Source organism: Leucoraja erinacea, chromosome 4, assembly GCF_028641065.1.
Source record: "Leucoraja erinacea ecotype New England chromosome 4, Leri_hhj_1, whole genome shotgun sequence".
In the NCBI taxonomy this organism is placed as follows: domain Eukaryota; kingdom Metazoa; phylum Chordata; class Chondrichthyes; order Rajiformes; family Rajidae; genus Leucoraja; species Leucoraja erinaceus.
The window spans coordinates 47,288,007-47,309,844 of record NC_073380.1 but is presented as its reverse complement, the minus strand read 5'-3'; the positions used below and the strand labels follow the sequence as shown (position 1 = coordinate 47,309,844).

Sequence of the window (21,838 nt, the reverse complement as noted above, 5' to 3'; positions counted from 1 at the left end):
CCGTCCGAAGAAGGGTCCCAACCCAAGGAGTCACCTATCCATGCTCTCCAGGGATGCTGCCTGATCAGCTGAGTTTCTTCAGCACTTGTGTCCTCTTTTATAAACCAGCATCTGCAGTTCCCTGTTTCTACAAATCTTTGGCATACTGGGCAGCAGTGATTCCTGCATCCTATATGTTTGTGAAACTTGGACCAGCACAGTATGTATGAGAGTGTGGTATCACCAATCCTCCCTCTGTAAAATCCTCCATCCACCAGCATAAGTGAACCAACGTCAAGGTCCCTCTAGGCACAAATTGCTAGTCATTGAGAGCCCAATTGTATTCTACTGACCATTGGAAATGCCAATGTCTGAAGAAGGGTCTTGGCCCACAACGTCACCTATTCCTTCGCTCCATAGATGCTGCCTCACCCGCTGAGTTTCTCCAGCATTTTTGTCTACCATTGGCAATGCCATGTAAATCTGCAATCTTAACACAGACATAGGGTCACTAGGTCATGTGATAGGAGCAGAATTAGGCCATTTGGCCCTTCAAGTCTGCACCGCCATTCATTCATAGCTGCTCTATCTCCATCCTAACCCCATTCTCCTGCCTGCTCCCCATAACTCCTGACACCTGTACTAATCAAGAATCTGTCTCTCTCTGCCTTAAAAATATCCATTGACATGGCGTCCACAGCCTTCTGTGGCAAATAATTCCACAGATGCACCACCCTCTGACTAAAGAAATTCCTCTTCATCTCCTTCCTTGGGGAACATCCTTTAATTCTGAGGTTATGACCTAGATTCTCCCACTAGTGGAAACATCTTCTCCACAACCAATTTATCCAAGCTTTTGACTATTTGGTAAGTTAAAATGAGACTCCCAAAATGGGTACAATATTCTGAGATGCTAACAAATTTTAGATTCTCCCCTACCTCCCAGCTTTCAACCTGACTCACATCTAAATTTCAAACTAGTAAAAAGACGATTGCCTATAAAGTGGAAATAAAGAGGAAGTACCTGGGTTTAATCTCAATTAGAAAGAGATTATCAAATTGGCCACAGGACTTTAAATTCCCCTGTCCCAGTTAGGAAACCTGAACGGAAACCTTTGGAGGCTTTGCGCCCCACCCAAGGTTTCCGTGCGGTTCCCGGAGGTTGCAGATGGTTGTCGGTGGTTGCAGGTAGTGGAAGCACGTTGGGAGACTGACAAAAACCTCCAGGAACCTCTGGGAACCGCACGGAAACCTTGGGTGGGGCGCAAAGTCTCCAGAGGTTTCCATTCAGGTTTCCTAAGTGGGACAGGGCAAGGATGTTCTCAATGTCACACCAACTCCCCTAGATAATTCCACCTCTTAAACTACCCTCCTGCCCTGCCAAATATCTCTATGGCAGGATACATGAGCCCTATTATGGTCTCTTCCGTCACCTGAGAAGCAAATCCTCCCTGAAACCAAGGAACTGTCCAAGTGTAAAAATAATTGAATTTCCCAAACTCTGAGGCAATCAATAAAATGTCTGAAAATCCTATGTTTCAGCTATTTTTAGAGTTTAGTGATTGGCTAGCTGCTTAATTTTGTTCAGAAGGCTGGGATTAGGTTGAGGAAACTATTGACAAGATCGTACTCGAATCAAACATTTGTCACTGTGTATTCTGTTTAAATACTAATTTGATTTCTCTAAATGGTGGGATAGAGAAAAGTGTAGATCATGTATATTGTGGGCGGCATAGTGGCACAGCTGATAGAGCTGCTGCATCACAGTGTCAGAGACATGGGTTCGATCTTGACCTGGTGTGCTGTTTGTGTGGAGTTTGCACATTCCCCCTGCGACGAGGTAGGTTTCCTCCAGTTGCCCCAGTTTCTTTCCATATCCCAAAGACTTGTAGGTTAATTGGCCGCTGTAAAATTGTATTAGTGTGTAGGGAATGAATCCAAAAGTAAGATTACATATATCTAGTGTGAATTGGTTGATTTCGACTTGGTGGGCTGAAGGGTTTGTTTCCATTTTGTATCCCTAAACTAAACTCTCTAAACTAAAATCAGTAGCTCAGGTGTTAAAATATTTCTTACCTGGTATTTAAGATTGGAATGTGGTTGCAATTTGTAAGAAAATATTTTAGAATTATTGTTTTTGCTGCATGGCTGGAGAATTATATACCATTATGAAACTGGATATTTTCATCAATAAATCAAGAGTTTGGAGCATTTTAGATAAATATAACACAGTAGGTTTCCATATAAAAACACATATGTTCATTTTATATTTTTCCTTCTAAGACAATAAACATCATCCAGAGATAATACAAGATGTTCCCCTCGGGTAGATGCGGAAATCAAATTAGCAACAAACAATGTTATTTTTTATTCTCCTGGTGAAAACCACTCCTGGGAATATGGATCTCTAATCCTTGTTTGAATGGTCAGAGTGGAAGATGTTAGTGCTGGATGTAACATTAACCCTAAACCTAATGAAACATTGCATATTCAACATCTCATGCCCCTGATTATGTATTAAAGTAATTCAGAATTTTTGTCTAGTTCTGAGTTAGTTGCAATAGAAAGATATGGCCACAAATGAGGAATGATAAGCTCATGGAAATGCCATTTTTGGCATTTTGCATTCAATAATCCTGCAAACCATTATCAAAACATTTATTTATTTATTAAAAAAAAATTAATTAGCAGTACAGTAAATTACATTAATACATCACATATATCTTATTACATTATGTTGTACCACTTCATTTTTCGAGCTTTAAAAAAGATAGAAATAAAAGAAGTAAGGAAAGTAAGCAAGAATCGTGAAGGTGCAGGAAAGTGTTGGGAGAAGAAAGCCCCTTAGGGAAGGAATTAGAGAAGGAAAGAAAAGAAATAAGACCCTAGAAAGAAAAGAAAAAAAAGAAGAAAGGAAAATCAATCGCTCTATTGTAACACAAAACTCTGCAAAAATGGATATACCAACCGTGTTTTTATTAAAAATGTATTTTATACCCCCCATTACCAGGTCCTGGAGCCTTTATGTTTTAACTTATTATTGCACCTTATGCTTGTAATAGTTCCATAAATGCAGACCATGTCTTTTGGAAGTGATCTGCTTTGCCTGCTAGGAGGAGTCTCATCTCTTCCAAGTGTAGTGTTTCGAACATGTTTGAAATCCACATTTTTATTGTTGGTATTGGAGCATTTTTCCAAAATTTCAGTATAAGCTTTTTTCCCATTATTAGCCCATAATTAAGTAAGTTCTTTTGAAACATATTTAATTCTGGGTTACCTTCCGATATTCCAAAAATGATCCATTCTGCTTTGGGTAGTAGTTTTGTTTTAAATAATTTTGTGAAGATTTCAAATATTTAGTTCCAGAATTTTTGAATTTTTCTACAGAAAACAAAAGAGTGCGCTATGTTAGCTTCTTGTGACTGACATTTATCACAAATGGGTGGGACATTGGGGAAAAGTTTATTTATTTTAGTTTTTGAATAATATAGTCCAAGTAATGTTTTATATTGGATTAGAGTGTGTCGGACGTTGATCGAACATTTATGCACATATAGTAAGTGTTTATTCCAGCTCTCTTTTGAAATTTTTATAGCTAGTTCTTGTTCCCAGTCTCTTCTAATATTATAACCATATAACAATTACAGCACGGCAACAGGCCATCTCGGCCCTACAAGTCCGTGCCGAACACATTTTTTTCCCCCTTAGTCCCACCTGCCTGCACTCATACCATAACCCTCCATTCCCTTCTCATCCATATGCCTATCCAATTTATTTTTAAATGATACCAATGAACTTGCCTCCACCACTTCCACTGGAAGCTCATTCCACACTGCTACCACTCTCTGAGTAAAGAAGTTCCCCCTCATATTACCCCTAAACTTCTGTCCCTTAATTCTGAAGTCATGTCCTCTTGTTTGAATCTTCCCTATTCTCAAAGGGAAATAGGGAATTATCGGTTGTAGGTATTTCTATATTCAAAATAATATTATATAAGTATGATATTAGATTTGCTGATTCAGCCTTTATCTTCATGGCTTCATCTAATAAGTCTGGGGGCATGTTATAATAGTCTTTTGTATATTTTGTATATCAAAACATGTTATGTTATATTTCCTTTCACTCTCAAAGTGTCCTTTAAAACCTATTCTTTCATACGAGTCTTTTGTTCAAAATCTTCCACGGTAATTTTGTTTCATGAGCACCCCTTCCAGCCTCATGTATTACATTCAGTGCTCCCGATGTGACCTCCTTTACATCAGCAAGATCGAGCACAAACTAGGTGATTGTTTTGGCGATCAGTTGTTCTCTGTCTTTCGCCTGCTGGGCTCATGTTGTTGACCTCCCTGTGGTGAGCCCTGTCAACTGACCTCAGTTAGGCGAACAACAACAAACAGAGACAGCAGCAGAGCTGCAGCTTGGTGCCAACCCGGAGCATGTGCCCTTTTTAGGGCGGGCGCCTACGGATGTTGAACCGGATAGCATCATCCTGCTGCAGTCTTCTGCTGCCTCAAACGCAAGAAGAAGAAGAAGAAGAAGAAGCCTGCTGGATCTTTTTTAGTTTAGTTTAGAGATACAGCGCAGAAACAGACCCTTCGGCCCATCAAGTCCATGCTGACCAGCAATCCCCTCACACTAACACTATCCTACACACACTAGGTTCAATTTACAATTTTACCAAGCCAATTAACCTACAAACCTGTACATCTTTGGAATTCCGGTTGCTATCTCCCAGTTGCTAACCATTTTAATATTCCTTTTCAATGCCATTCTGACCTTATTGCCCTTATTTGCTGGAGTACACATCAATTGTACGAACAGCACCTATATTCCGCTTATGTAGCTAACAAACCAACCGTAAGAACACTGAATTCTCAATTTTCAAGTAATAATGCCTAACCCACCATTCTTTTTTTCCATACTTCCCCCACCCCACTATGCACACATTTTTTCCATCATCTCCCACCTCCCTAGACTGCTTCTCCAGATGCTTACGTCCCATATTTCCCTTTTTATCCCCCTTCTTTCTTTCCCTAAGTACCAATCTAGCCACATCCATTCCTCTGGCTTTACATTCTATTGCTACTTTTCTTTCCTTATCTGGCACCCTTTATTTGTCTTTTTACCTCCAGCCTTTGTCACTTCATCTATCTTCCAATCATATCCCCCCCCCCCCCCCTCACTTCACCTATGTATCCACCAATCACTTGCCAGACTTTGCCCCACACCGCCTCTCTTTTCCAGCTTTCTACCCCCCACTCCATCAGTCTGCAAAAGGCTCCCAATCTAAAATGTCACCCTTCCATTTCCTCCACAGATGGTGCCTAACCCGCTGAGTTCCTTCAGCAGTTTGTTGTTTTGCAGTCTCTCGTGTCTCTGATTTTGTTTGCTTGCCAGTTCCAATTTGTTAAGCTCTTTGAAGTATTTGTAATATTAAACATATTACATAACTGCAAGTTCCTTTGCAAACTTACTTCATTTCTGGACATACCCAGACATTTAAACGTTTAGTGAACCAGTTGATTTAATTTTGTTACATAATTAAATTTATATACTTTCAATGCAACCAATATATTTCTCTGTTTCTCTCATTTCCCATTTATAACCTTTTTCCATATTTAAGCCTTCTACTGAACCTTGAATGTAGCTCAGACCCTGTCCTAACCATGTTTATTATAATGGAAAGAGCATTTATTTTCACAGCCAGTCATCAGTACCAATGCCTCTCGTCTCTGGTACGATACTAAATCTTTGCTGTATCCTTTCCATATCCTTGGCAGAAATGTGAATGCTATATTTGGCAATCTGTTTCAGTTTAACATTATCTTCTGCTTTTTTTAGAATTGATGCCCACACTTTTTAAAAGCCAAGGATCCATTTTGCATTATTTTAACACATGTTTAAAAATCTGCATGTGTTTTGGAAATCTAGCTTCTATTTACCTGCCTTTTAAAGGTTCTACCTTTTAATGCACACTTATTCTTTTTATATCTCTGTGTTGAATTTAATTTAACACATTTATACTTAACTATTAAACAATTCATTGAATTTTACTCTCAGAATTGAGTAACTTTCCAGATATAAATGATTTTGCTATGATAGTTATCCCTGATGAACTCAAGTGTTTTTAAGTATCCGTTTTTATTTGCATTAATGCCGAGCACATGTAACTGCATGGTTTTAATTTGCCTCCTTCTCGAATAGCAACATTACATTGCTGATATGCAGTGTGACTTTAATATCCAAGTGTGACTTTAATATCCAATAATATGAGAAAGATTGCCTAGCAGTGTGTGACAATTCTTTTCTGAGTTCCACTACCATTCTCATATTCGCTTTATCTCACAGACACTTTATCCCACCATCAATAATACCTCAGCGTATCTGAGAACCCCCTTTCCAATATCAGATCCTCATTGCTTTCTTCCACCATCCTCATATTCACTTATCCCAGTCATTTTATTGCACTATCATTAACACCCTGGCCTCTCTGAGAACCCCTTTTCCATATCAGATCCTCATCATTCTTTCTTTCACTATTCCCTTATTTTCATGAATGGAATATAATCTCTCATTATCTCCAATGCTTAGAGAAACATGTACACATAGACATCGAAAATAGGCGCAGAAGGAGGCCCTTTGGCCCTTTGAGCCCGCACCGTCATTCATTGTGATCATCGCTGATCACCCACAATCTGTAACCCGTGTCTGCCTTCTCCCCATAATCCCTTGATTCCGCTAGCCCTTAGAGCTCTTTCTATTAAATGTATCCAGTGAATTGGCCTCCATTGCCTTCTGTGGCAGAGAATTACACAAATTCACAACTCTCTGGGTGAAAACATTTTTCCTCATCTCAGTTTTAAATGGCCTCCCCTTTATTCTTAGACTGTGACACCTGATTCTGGACTCCCCCAACATTGGGAACATTTTTTCCTGCATCTACCTTATCCAGTCCTTTTATAATTTTATACATTTCTATAAGATCTCCTCTCATCCTTCTAAATTCCAGTGAATACAAGCTCAGTCTTTCCAATCTTCCCTCTTATGATAGTCCCGCCATCCTGGGGATTAACCTCGTAACCTATGATGCACTGCCTCAATATCAAGGATGTACTTTCTTAAATTAGGAGACCAAAACAGCACACAATATTCCAGATCTGGTCTCACCAGGAGCCTGTACAAATGCAGATGGACCTCTTTACTCCTATACCTAAATCCTCTCATTACGAAGGCCAACATGCCATTAGCTTTCTTCACTGCCTGCATGTTTACTTTCAGTGACTGGTGTACAAGGACACCCAGGTCTCGTTGCACTTCCCTTTTTCTTTATCTGACACCATTGAGATAATAATCTACCTCCTTGTTCTTGCCACCAAAGTGGATAACCTCACATTTATTACATTATACTGCATCTGCTATGCATCTGCCCACTCACTCAACCTGTCCAAGTCATCCTGCAACCTCCTAGCATCCTCTTCACAGTTTACACTGCCACCCAGCTTTGTGTCAACTGCAAATTTGCTAGTGTTACTTTTAATCCCATCATCTAAATCATTAATATATATTGTAAATTGTTGCGGCCCCAGCACCGAGCCTTGCAGCATTCCACTCGCCACTGCCTGCCATTCTGAGAGGGACCCATTTATTCCGACTCTTTATTTCCTGTCTGCCAACCGATTATCTATCCATGTCCCCCCAATACCATGTGCTCTAATTTTGCCCACTAATCTCCTGTGTGGGACCTTATCAAAAGCTTTCTGAAAGTCCAGATACACTACATCCACTGGCTCTCCTTCATCCATTTTACTTGTGACATCTTCAAAAAATTCCAGAAGATTAAGGGCCTGTCCCACCAGCATGCGATTGCATGCGTCTAGCGCGACCAAACGTGGTCACTTTAGGCGTACGGCTGCACGGGGCCAGTCCCACTTCGAACCATGGAGGCGTATGGAGTTGTGCGGGGCTGGTCCCGACATTGCGCGGGGCTCCGAAAACAACTCCATACGCCTCTGTGCTAGACGCATGCAATCGCATGCTGGTGGCACAGGCCCCTTAGTCAAGCAGGATTTTTTCTTCATAAATCCATGCTGACGTGGACCAATCCTTTTACTGCTATCCAAATTATTACTTTGTTATTATTACGCCATTATTACTTCTTTAATAATTGACTCCAGCATGTTCCCCACTACTGGTGTCAGACTAACTGGTCTACAAATTCCTCATTTTCTCTCTCTCTCCTTTCTTGAAAAGTGGGATAACATTAGCTACCCTCCAATCCACAGGAACTGTTCCTGAATCTATAGAATATTGGAAAATGATTACCAATGCATCCACAATTTCTAGAGCCACCTTCTTGAATACCCTGGGATGCAGACCATCAGGCCCTGGGGATAAATCAGCCTTCAGTCCCATCAGTCTACCCAATATTATTTCTAATACTAATACTAATACTGGCCTCTCTAAAAGCCTCTTAAACATCACGACTAAAGCTGCCGTTTTAAATACTACTCCCTGCCTCCACCACCACCCCTGGATATGCATTCCAGATCTGTATGAAAAAGCATGCCCACACATCATTAAACTTTCCCCCTCTCATAACACGAGGAGTTGGGTATAGGAGCAAAGAGGTCCTACTGCAGTTGTATAGGGCTCGAGTGAGACCACACCTGGAGTATTGTGTGCAGTTTTGGTCTCCAAACTTGAGGAAGGATATTCTTGCTATTGAGGGAGTGCAGCTTAGGTTCACAAGGTTAATTCCCAAGGTGGCGGGACTGTCATTTGTTGATAGTTTGGAGTGGCTGGGCTTGTATACCCTGGAATATAGAAGGATGAGAGGTAATCTTGTTGAAACATATAAGATTATTGAAGCTTTGGACACACTAGATGCATGTTCCCAATGTTGAGGGAGTCCAGAACATAGTGGACACAGGGGACATAGTTTATGAATAAGTGGTAAGCCATTTAGAATGGAGATGAGGACATCTTTTTCACACAGAGAGTTGTGAGTGTGTGGAGGACAGTGGAGGGCAGTGGAGGCTGGTTCTCTGGATGCTTTCAAGAGAGAGTTAGATAGAGCTGTTAAGGATAGTGGAGTTAAGGGATATGGAGAGAAGGCAGGAACGGGGCACAAATTGTGGATAATCAGCCATGATCACATTGAATGGCGGTGCAGGCCCGAATGGCAAAATGGCCTACTCCTGCACCCATTGTTTATTTTCTATTGTATCTTACCTTATAGCTATGGCCTCTTGTGTTGGCAATTTCCACCCTGGGAAAATGTTTTGACTATCTACCTTAACCATTACTCTAATCATTTTATAGATTCCTATCAAGTCTCCCCTCAACCTCTGATGGTTGTTTTTCAGAGAAAACAATAAAAGTTTATCCTTGTAGCTGAAACCCTCTAACCCATGCAGCATTCTGGCAAAGCTGCTCTGCACCATTCCATATTAACAAGACATGTCACTGGGTTGTTTCTAGTTAGCTGCTAAGCAAATGTTCACTACTTTACAAACGAAGACAGAGCTTCCTGAAAAAAAATGCCTGCTTAGCATTTGGGTAGATGACTGCTGATGAACCTTGGGTGCAGTGAGATTTATTGGAGAGCAAATAGGAATCAAGGCCATCCTCTGAACATCCCAATTATCCTGCTACTGCCCAGCAACAACCTTGCTGCTGACTCTTGTTATTTGTACTTAACTCATGTAATAACGTATTTGTCGGACAATGTGCTGTCTTGTTAGAAAAGCAGAGTAAAACTTCAATCCTCGCAAATCATTCCACATCAAGTTTTATGATGTGCAGGATAATCTTATTCATGTATAGTCTTTTCTTTCATTGGATAAACATGCAAACTAGAGCTTTTCACTGTTCCTCAGTGCACATGACAATAATAAACTCAACAAAACTAACCAGTCTTTTGGGTTTTATAATTAACTTTTTAGCTGCACCAAAAAGGCACCAGACGCTGTATGTCTGAAAGTGTAAAGTATAAAGTATATAATTGTCTCTATTTTTTATGCAACTATATGACTTAGTTAATAAACACTGCACCTTCTGTCTAAATTAACGCAGAACTTAAAATGTTGTAATCAACAACTCTAAAATTGACATTAATATAAATATGTAATGATAATTGCCTTTAGATTACTACGGTGGATGCCTCACATAATGGAACTGCAGATACTTTTATGCCACCCACCATCTTTCTTACATTCTCTAAATTATTTTCAAATCTCTGTTTGATTACCATTTTAAAATAGTCTGTTGTTTTGGCTTCAGTGCTTTGCTTTCTGCACAAATATGTTCGGATCGTACTGAAGACATTTCTTATTTTAGAGTTTCCTGTGCTTTTCTCACCATCTTGTCAGACAATTCTTACTACTAACATCTGAATAGTTTGGCAATTTATCTTGTTGAAGTCGACCTTTCCTCTAAGTATCCTTCGGGTTTTTTTTTCAATTTACAGTCGACATTTGTTCCACTTAATTTCCTGGAATTTATGTCCAAAATGTTGAGGTAAAATCATACTAATCTGGAACACAGGTCTGTGCACACTGTGGAAACAATTCCACTTTTTCATCATTTATATTACCAACCTGTTCCCCAGTGTTACTATTATTGGTCTCACAGTTTGACAGTTTAATATTTGTTCAAAGATATAACAGTTTTCATGTGACAATATCTTAAATGTACGTCTTCTGTATAATACAGAGTGTACAGTACAGTCCTTTTATTGAAAACGCCATCAATCAGCAATAAATAAGATTAAAAAAGGGACTTTTTCATGAATAATACAGAAAATAATAAGAGGGGATAAAATAAAATGATCCAACTGTCTGTTTGAAATTGAAATGGAATAAAAACATTTCTCCTCAAGAGTAGCAGCTTACGAATGGTGGACTCTCAAACTCTGATTGGCTTAATAGATGTAAGGTGGAAAAAGAACCATTGTGAACATCTTTCAGAGAATAAAGAATAGATTGCATGTACTTACAAATCTAAAATATCTAAATGTTTAACACTGGATATTTTCCTTTGAAGCACAATTATGTCAACAACAACTTGCATTTATACAGAGCTATTAATATAGAAAAAATAGTATCCTGAGGCACTTAATTGTTATGTAAGCAAATACAGCAGCCATTTCACACTGAAGAATATCCCACAAATACAAATCAGATGACAAAATAATTAACGGGCCAGAATCTCCTTTATCTGACTCATGCAAAATTACACTGAGCAATGATGGCAACATATGTCACATTTAAAAAAACTGGTGTTAAACAAACAGCAATCAGTGTTAACAACTGCTGTGCAGTGAAAATCCATATTGCAGGTCCTTTTCATTCTGTAAGTCCTGGTACATGTTACTGTTGTACTGAAAAATCAATGTTGATTGCTGATGGACATTAAGCATTGCATGTTTAAGAAAATGCGATGGTGGAAGCTTTTCTCTTCCATATTTTACAAATCCTGATGCCATGGAAGACATATAATGATGTAGAAAACACAGTGCAACGTCAATGTAGTGGAAGATAAAATCATTATATAACATCAGCAATCATGATTTTTGATCCGATAAGACGAACGTGTGTCATTTGTGATCATTTACATCATGCATGTTAATGATCAGGGTTAGATTTTGCATGATGCAAATCATGGAAAGGATCAGATGAGCAAGAAAATGTACAGATAAATTGGAAAATTCGATCAATAATCTTTGTGAAATTTGCAAAATAAGCACAATGTAATTTCACAGTCATATCACCGTACCTCAAAACTTTCCAGGAAATTTCAGGCCAAAATTCCAAGTCAGTGGTTGACAAGATAGTTTTGCAGGATTGGGTGCAGATGTAATGAAATAAAAACGCATCAAATCTGTAAACGTGTTTTGCCTTCATTCAATCAATTGTCAATGTAATGATTTTTCTGCAGTCCTCTCGTTGCCTTAAAGACACTTTTTTCTCAGTCAGAGGACTAGCACAGAATTATCTGCCAATACTTGTCCAGCACCTGATAATGGTAATAATACAATTGTTGGAATTTGTACAACATTTCTTCAGGGGTTATGGGAAAAAGGTAGGAGAATGGGGTTAAGAGGGAAAGATAGTTCAGCCATAATTGAATGGCGGAGTAGAATTGATGGGCTGAATGGCCTAATCTGCTCCTATCACATGAATCTATGAACTTATATTGGAAGATCCAATTGTAATTTGTATACTGAAAGAAATCCACTTTCTTCTTCTTTGTTTATAATTCCACATCAGACAATGCAAGGAAATAAATTGCACATTAATAGGTTAGGGATGCTATATTCTTCTTCTACATACGTATGGCGTGCACGTCGGTTTGTGCACGCCGGGTTGATTGCATTAGTCGAAAAGGGGTGGACCATGTTAAGGTTGCAATCTCCCATCCCGGATGCTATATTTAATGTTTTAGAAGCCAAACTGTTTATTGAATTGTGTCTATGACTGACTAAATGATCAATTTAGTCAGTCATTGTCTGACTAAATCAAACAATGACTGAGCACTGGGGACTAGCCTTGTCTTGTATTTATGTTCTGCTTAAAAATATTGTCAATCTGAATCAGTATCTGTTGGGATCAAAGGGAACATAATTAGCAGATGAATAATTCTGTGATGTGAAACCTCTAAAAAATATGGGTGCAAGTGCATTCCAATAATGGATATCACCTTTAGCAGCGCTGCCCATGTATTAAATGAGTTTAGTTGATTTTGCTCAACACTCTAGTGTCTAATCCCCAAATCATCTTGAGTCTTGAGTATAATAATTCACAATTGTTCCTTTTTAAAAACGTGTCATTTGAGAATTGAGAGACCTTGGGTTCATTCTGCAGGGGTTTAATTGCCAAGCTTGCTTGAATTTATAGTCTAGCGTTCATTATTGATGTTGGCTGATGTCACCATTCAAATGATCTCAACTCCTTGTTAATCAGTTTTTAGTTGCTATTTCATACTTTGGTAAAAAACACGTCTGATAATTTTTCGCGCCCAGCTCTCTATGTAATGGCTACGTGCACATTCTAAGCATTTCAACGTGCTTTGCATTGTGAAAAAAGCACAATTTTGATGCTGGGTGTCAGAAGGTTATGAGTAGTGAAAGCACTATTTCTGAAACAGAAATTTTTCCAAAAGTAAGTGGGCGGCACAATGGCACAGCGGTAGAGTTTCTGCCTTACAGCACCAAAGACCCAGATTCAATCCTGACTATGGGTGCTGTCTGTATGGCGTTTGTATGTTCTCCCTATGACCGCATAGGTTTTCTTCGGGTGCTCCCACACTCCAAAGACGTGGAACTTTGTGAGTTAATTGGTTTCGGTAAATAAATGGTAAATTGTCCCTTGTGTGTGTGGGATAGTGCTAGTGTATGCGGATTTGATGTGCTGAAGAGCTTGTTTCAGTGCTGTATCTTTAAAGTCAAAAGTGGAAAATGTCCACTTATGATCCAGTTGTTTAAGAAATAACTGCAGATGCTGGAAAACTGCAGATGCTGAAAAAATCGAAGGTGGACAAAAATGCTGGAGAAACTCAGCGGGTTAGGCAGCATCTATGGAGCGAAGGAATAGGTGATGATTTGGGTCGAGACCCTTCTTCAGATTGATGTGGGGGTGGGCGGGAAGAAAAATGGAAGAGGCGGAGACAGTCGGCTGTGGGAGAGCTGGGAAGGGGAGGGGAAGGATGCAGAAAGCAAGGACTACCTGAAATTGGAGAAGCCAATGTTCATACTGCTGGGGTGTAAACTGCCTAAGCAAAATATCAGGTGCTGTTCCTACAATTTGCGTTGAGACTCACTCTGCCATGGAGGAGGCCCAGGACAGAAAGGTCGGATTCGGAATGGGAGGGGGAGTTGAAGTGCTGGGAAGATGTAGCCGGTGGTGAGATAATCTTCCGACATTTTCGCCACCACCAACGGGATCCCAAAACTCCCATCTCCTACCTTTTCTGGCAGACCGCTCCCTCTGCAACTCCCTGGTCAATTTTTCCCTTCCCACCCAAACCACCCCGTCCCCTGGGGCTTTCCCTTGCAACTGCAGGAAATACTACAATTGTTGCTTTACCTCCCCCCTTGACTCCATTCAAGGACCCAAGCAGTCTTTCCAGGTGACGCAGAGGTTCACCTGCACCTCCTCCAACCTCATCTATTGCATCCTCTGCTCTAGGTGTCAACTGCTCTACATCGGTGAGACCAAGCGTAGGCTTCGCATTCCGCTTCGCCCAACACCTCCCCACGGTTCGCATTAACCAACCTGATCTTCCGGTGGCTCAGCACTTCAACTCCCCCTCCCATTCCGAATCTGACCTTTCTGGCCTGGGCCTCCCTCCTCCATGGCCAGAGTGAGTCCCACCACAAATTGGAGGGGCAGCACCTCATATTTTGCTTGGGTAGTTTACACCCCAGTGGTATGAACATTGACGTCTCCAATTTCAGGTAGTCCTTGCTTTCTCCCTCCTTCTCCTCCCCTTCCCAGCTCTCCCACAGCCCACTGTCTCCACCTCTTCCTTTCTTCTTCCCCCCCCCCCCCCCCACCACCACCTCCACATCAGTCTGGAGAAGGGTCTTGACCCGAAACATCACCTATTTCTACGCTCCATAGATGCTGCCTCACCCACTGAGAATCTCCAGTATTTTTTATCTACCTTCACTTATGAACAAGGGTAATTTCTGCTTTCAGGGTTAAGTATACAAGTGTCTGAAAGATTCAAAAGTTCATAAGTTCTAGGAGCAGAATTAGCCAATTCAGCCCATCGAGTCTACTCCGCCATTCAATCATGTCTGATCTATCTTTCCCTCTCAATCCCATTTTCCTGCCTTCTCCCCATACCCTCCGACACCTATACTAATCAAGAATCTGTCAATCTCCAATGTCGGGTGCAATGTGATTAATGCTATATATGTTTTTGATTCATAGGGTATGGCCATGCAGCTCCAGACACAGATGCAGGTAAAGCTTTTTGCATGTTTTATGCTGTGCTGGGAATACCACTGACCCTAGTCATGTTCCAGAGTCTGGGAGAACGGATGAACACATTTGTCAAGTACCTTTTGAAACGGATAAAGAAATGCCTTGGCATGAAAAGCACTGATGTGTCCATGGAGAACATGGTGACTGTAGGTTTCTTCTCTTGCATGGGGACCCTGTGCATTGGAGCAGCTGCCTTTGCACACTACGAAGACTGGAACTTCTTCCATGCATACTATTACTGCTTCATTACATTGACTACAATAGGGTTCGGGGACTTTGTGGCCCTGCAGAAAGACAAGGCACTGCAAAAAAGGCCGCTCTATGTGGCCTTCAGCTTTATGTACATTTTAGTCGGTTTAACGGTTATTGGAGCCTTCCTCAACTTGGTGGTTCTCAGGTTTTTGACCATGAACAGTGAAGACGAGCGGCGGGATGCAGAAGAGCGAGCGTCTTTGGCAGGCAATAGGAACAGCATGATTATCCACATCCAGGAGGACGCCCAACAGGGCCGACAGCGATACAAAGCCGAAGTGACAGACCTGCAGTCTGTTTGCTCCTGCATGTGCTACAGGTCTCACGAGTACACCAATCAGGTGGTCTCGCACCAGAATTCCTTCAGCTCGCAGTTAAACCCTCAGTACTTTCACTCGGTATCTTACAAGATAGAAGAGATTTCACCGAGTACATTGAAAAACAGTCTGTTCCCCTCCCCTGTGAGCTCTGTGTCACCGGGTTTACACAGCTTCAACGAAAACCACAGGCTCATGAGAAGGAGGAAGTCCATTTGAGACCCTTTTTATTTTGATTTGTCATTGAGCGCGCTGGAGAAGAAGCAGCAAAAAAAAATAGAAGCCTTTCTCTGAGACTCAAAAACCAAGCATGAAGCATGGTTAGTAACAGCTCCAAAGCAGCGACAATATGCCTTACAGGAGGCAGCTGGAGTTTTAGGAACAAGCAACACATTGCGCATCCATCAAAACTACTTGCAAATGGACGTGTTTGATTGTTGTTAATCTGCTTTAAAGGAACATTAAATTGTTAGAATGAGGGAGTGTTCTGGATGAAAGTGGGAAATGTGAGGAAACAATGCATCAGGTACTAATTTTGTAAAACAGTTTAAATGCCGCATTTCAGAATTAATCGACAGAACAGAATAACCTAAATTGTGTTGCTGAAAAAAAGCATGCGCGTTAACACATGAAGCTGTCAGTATACCGGATGTGCCATTGTATTTTGAAAAGCTGGCTCTTTAATAATGGATTGTAAAGTGCGGAAAGATCATTTTAGCATGCCAGTTGAAATGCATGTGCTTTGTAAAACTGATATGCATTGTAACAAACCTGAAAAGACAACTTAACTAGCAATGAAATTAATAATGCAATTAATATTTATTAATTTAGGATGAGTATTTATGCCTTTGCAGCAATTCTGGCCATTTGCTATTTCTATGTGGAGGGAATAGGGATGGATGGCTAGAGTTGCATTTAGATCTTTAGTTCAGTTAAGACCTGCATGACCTGGAATTAGTTATTGAATGCCTGGATTGAATCTGTAAGAATAGAAAAAGAAGAACAACAACAACAAAAAGATTCCTCCCCAGAAAGTCGAACAGTTTTAATGATTTATCTGTTATTCCCAAAGCTGATTTATTTTTTGCTGTACTATGAAATAGTTTAAATGATAGGAAGCTGTAACAAAATGTTTACAACTCAAGCTAGATCTCAGACTCATGTATAAAATGTAATTATTGGGATTGCTTCTTTTTTGTAATGAATGCACTATTATGTATATATTTTACATTGTCTTTATGATTACTGCAATGTTGTAAAATAATGCACTTTTCTAATTTTTACATTAAAATATGGCACGTTTCAAAATGTACATTGTTGCTTTTATAACAAATGTACATGGTTAAGGAAAATCCTGTAAATTTGCACCACAGGAATTAACTTCAGTGGTAGTATTTTGTACAAAAACAGCCAACTATAGAGTTTTATCAATATATAATATATTCAAAATTTGAATGAAAATGTACAGAGAAAATTTAACTGCCGAATTTAAGTATAAAGAGATGTTATAAATGGCAAATATTTTGCATGCAATAAAAGGTACATTTTTGACAAGTATTGTGTGCAAAATGGCATTCACAAATATTCTTCTTTCAATCTCACAATTCATTGAAAAGTTGTCAACTTCATTATAACTGGATAAGAAAGCAATGTCCCTATCAACGTCATATCTTTAACATAACATATTAGTAGCACAATTATCAACAAGTGTACCAATCTAGAAAGTTTATTTTCAAAATTGGGCTATAGAATTGTTTAGGTTGAATTATGTTTGGTCATTGTATGAAATACGTTCGTTCATAAATTCATGTGATAGATGCAGAATTAGGCCGTTCGGCCCATCAAATCTACTTTGCCATTCAATCATGGCTGATCTATCTCTCTCTCTCAAACCCATTCTCCTGCCTTCTCCCCACAATCCCAGACTCCTACATTCATGAAGAATTTATCAAACTCTGTCTTAAAATGAGCATATCTTTAAAAGGGGACAAGAAATGCCTGGGCTCTTGTTCTCGTCTGACTGATGTTGCATCTTAGGTCATTTGATAAAGTCAATTTGAGCCTGTGTTGGATTTGCAAGGGTTGAGACTGATCAGAATGTGGGCTGGAGTACACTGCTCAGACTTATGCAATGGATATCTTACAGAGGCACAGAAAAGGCAAAATCTCTCTTCTGATGGTAAGAAACACATCTTTGAAGTAATACAATGACACAAAAAGACCACCTCTTAGACAGTACCATAAATCATACCCATTATTTATTGCTGTTCATGCCCAATTAGTTGTCTGATGTGCAGTTGAGGCTTGGCAGACCTGGACAATTAGATAACATCATGATTCATCAGACCACATTAGATGTTTGGAGAATAGTACATTTAACTTCAGGAGCCTAACCAATCGCTCACTTGTTTCATCAAATAATCACTCGGCTCTCTATAAAAGTACCCCTGTCATCTTGCACAATCTATTGTACGTCTTCCCTACTCAATGAGTAAAACATATTAGTATTATCATCTTGCACCTGAGCTGAAGTTTGTTCTACTTGCACAGTTGGTGATTTGGAATAATTTTTGATGTTTGAATGCTAAGCATGTTTTCAAGTCAGCGATTCTAATGTGGTATGAAGGGTAACTCCAGAAAAAATACATAGATTAATACCTTGGTTAAAATAAGGATGCTTTTCCATGTTCATCCCCTCACAATGATACAACATTTTATTTTCCAATAGCAATCTTATTATTTATCACAGTCGATCTTCTATTACTTTGCAAAAATGTCAGGGTGAGGGGGAAGGGGGTCAGTGTTGGGGATAATAGAAGGGTGGAATCGGTGATTAGATTGGGTCTGATGAAATATGGACATAAGGCTCTTTATTAAGGCATTCATCCAGACTTCATTCAGGTTTTCTACTGCTGCCATATCTTCCTGAGATATACATTTACGGATAATGAGCCTCCAGTAATGCCATTGCAGGAAGACTGTCAAAAGTCAGGAATGTAGCGTAAAATCTACAAATAATGATATAGTTTGGTGTAGAGAGGAATAATAGATTTATAGATAAATAGTTTATAGAATATTTATAGATAAATCTATTTATAGATAAATAGATAGAATAATAGATAAATCCAGCATGGATTTACGAAAGGTAAATCATGTCTGACGAATCTTATAGAATTTTTCGAGGATGTAACTAGTAGCGTGGATAGGGGAGAACCAGTGGATGTGGTGTATCTGGACTTCCAGAAGGCTTTTGACAAGGTCCCACATAAGAGATTAGTATACAAACTTAAAGCACATGGCATTGGGGGTTCAGTAATGATGTGGATAGAGAACTGGCTGGCAAACAGGAAGCAAAGAGTAGGAGTAAACGGGTCCTTTTCACAATGGCAGGCAGTGACTAGTGGGGTACCGCAAGGCTCAGTGCTGGGACCCCAGCTATTTACAATATATATTAATGATCTGGATGAGGGAATTGAAGGCAATATCTCCAAGTTTGCGGATGACACTAAGCTGGGGGGCAGAGTTAGCTGTGAGGAGGATGCTAGGAGACTGCAAGGTGACTTGGATAGGCTGGGTGAGTGGGCAAATGTTTGGCAGATGCAGTATAATGTGGATAAATGTGAGGTTATCCATTTTGGTGGCAAAAACGGGAAAGCAGACTATTATCTAAATGGTGGCCGATTGGGAAAGGGGGAGATGCAGCGAGACCTGGGTGTCATGGTACACCAGTCATTGAAGGTAGGCATGCAGGTGCAGCAGGCAGTAAAGAAAGCGAATGGTATGTTAGCTTTCATTGCAAAAGGATTTGAGTATAGGAGCAGGGAGGTTCTACTGCAATTGTACAGGGTCTTGGTGAGACCACACCTGGAGTATTGCGTACAGTTTTGGTCTCCAAATCTGAGGAAGGACATTATTGCCATAGAGGGAGTGCAGAGAAGGTTCACCAGACTGATTCCTGGGATGTCAGGACTGTCTTATGAAGAAAGACTGGATAGACTTGGTTTATACTCTCTAGAATTTAGGAGATTGAGAGGGGATCTTATAGAAACTTACAAAATTCTTAAGGGGTTGGACAGGCTAGATGCAGGAAGATTGTTCCCGATGTTGGAGAAGTCCAGGACAAGGGGTCACAGCTTAAGGATAAGGGGGAAATCCTTTAAAACCGAGATGAGGAGAACTTTTTTCACACAGAGAGTGGTGAATCTCTGGAACTCTCTGCCACAGAGGGTAGTTGAGGCCAGTTCATTGGCTATATTTAAGAGGGAGTTAGATGTGGCCCTTCTGGCTAAGGGGATCAAGGGGTATGGAGAGAAGGCAGGTACGGGATACTGAGTTGGATGATCAGCCATGATCATATTGAATGGCGGTGCAGGCTCGAAGGGCCAAATGGCCTACTCCTGCACCTAATTTCTATGTTTCTAATAGATCGGGTAGACACACAGTCCCTTGCTCAGAGTAGGGGAATGGACAACCAGAGGACCTAGGTTTACGGTGAGGGTAGGAAGTACTTAATAGAAACCCGAGGGACAACTTTCTCACACAAGGGGTGGTTGGTGGGTGTATTGAACAAGCTACTGGAGGAGGTAGTTGAGGCAGGTACAATCACAACGTTTAAGACAGGTACAGGTACACAACCTTTTATCCGAAATTACGGCAACCGAAAAGCTCCGAACACCAGACATTTTTTCCAGGATGTTGTCTGCACACCAAAGCTCGCGTTTGGCGCCAAACCTGACCCGAAACGACCCACGGTCAACCCAGGTCTGTACTACTGTAGAGGCTGCCTCCTCCCCGGAGACCGGGGAGACACTTAAATATCTGTAAATCATTGCTTAAATGTTAGTCAGTTAGTTTGGAGGGCTTTTATGTGGTGGGAGGAGAGGGTGAAGGGGGTGAAGGAGGGGGTGAAAGGGGGGGGGGGGGGGGGGGGTGAAGGGGGTGAAGGGGGGGGTGAAGGGGGGGGGGGGTGAAGGGGGAAACTTTAATTCTTAGTCCCCTACCTGGTCGGAGAGGCGGGGAGCGGGCAATGCCTTACCCGGTCGCCGGTGGCGGTAAGCTCCCGAGCGCTGTGGCCGCCGACTCCCAACATCGCGGAGCTGGGGCTGCGGGTGTCCGGCCGCGGGCGGCGCCGGTTGGAGCTCCGACCCCGGCAAACTCGATCCCTGGCTGCGCGGCGCTCCAAATCCAGTGCCGCCCGTAGCCGGACGCCCGCAGCCCCAGCTCCGCGATGTTGGGAGTCGACGGCCACAGCGCTCCGGAGCTTACCGCACAGCAACCTGGAAAGGCATTGCCCGCTCCCCGCCTCTCTGACCTAGTAGGGGACTAAGAATTAAAGTTTCCCCCTTCACCCCCTTCACCCTCCCCCCCCTTTCGCCTCCCCCCCCCCCCCCTCCCCCACCACATAAAAGCCCTCCAAACTAACGGACTAACATTTAAGCAATGATTTACAATGATTCCCCGGTCTCCGGGGAGGAGGCAGCCGCTCCAGACTTTTCAAGCCGCCCGCGCTACCTACCTAATCTACGATAAAAATCTTCCATTACGAAATCCGAAAAATTCCGAAATCCGAGAAGTGTCTGGTCCCAAAGCTTTCGGATAAAAGGTTGTGTACCTGTACATGGATTAGACAGGTACATGGATAGGAAAGGTTTCGTAGGATATGGGCCTAACGTAAGCAGGTGAGACTAGTGTAAATGGGACAAGTTGGCCGGTGCGGGCACGTTGGGCCGAAGGGCCTGTCTCACGCTGTAAGACTCTATGACTCTATCTATGATTCTATAGGTAGATTGGAAAATTTATGGCTGTTGGTGAAGGAAAGAGGCTATTAGTTTTGTTTACTTTACTTTAGAGATCTGTGAGTAAACGGGCCATTCAGCCCACTGAGTTCACGTTGATCATTGATCACCCATACACTGTTCTATGATATCTCACTAGGGGTATCATACATACTAGGGGCAAGTTACAGAAGCCAATTAACCTACAAACCCGCTCGTCTTTGTGAGACGTGGGAGGCAACTGGAGCACCTGGAGAAAACCTTTGTGGTCACGGGGAGACCTACTCTGCCGCCCTGAAACAGTGGCTTACGAAGTGGCTTTTAGATAGGCAGATCGATATGCAGGAAATGAAGGGAAAAGGATCACACGCAGATAGAGGAGATTACTTTAACTTGGCATCATGTTCGTCACAGACATTGTCGGGAGAAGGGCCTGTTCGTGTGCTGTACTGTTTTATGCTCTAACGCTCCAGGTTGCTTGGAGCTTTGGGTTTTACTTCGGTACAAGCTGTGACACAAAATTGAT

The 21,838-nt window shown here is 41.2% G+C and overlaps 1 protein-coding gene across 1 annotated transcript in view; it reads left to right on the top strand.

Moving 5' to 3' along the window:
- Positions 1 to 17,070, top strand: part of kcnk9 (potassium channel, subfamily K, member 9) — a 79,350-nt gene extending 62,280 nt beyond the window's left edge. The window contains exon 2 of the mRNA XM_055634167.1: positions 14,916 to 17,070. Coding sequence (XP_055490142.1) covers positions 14,916 to 15,757 — 842 coding nt within the window. The 3' untranslated portion in view covers positions 15,758 to 17,070. The remainder of the gene's footprint in view (positions 1 to 14,915) is intronic.
- Positions 17,071 to 21,838: the final 4,768 nt, after the last annotated feature.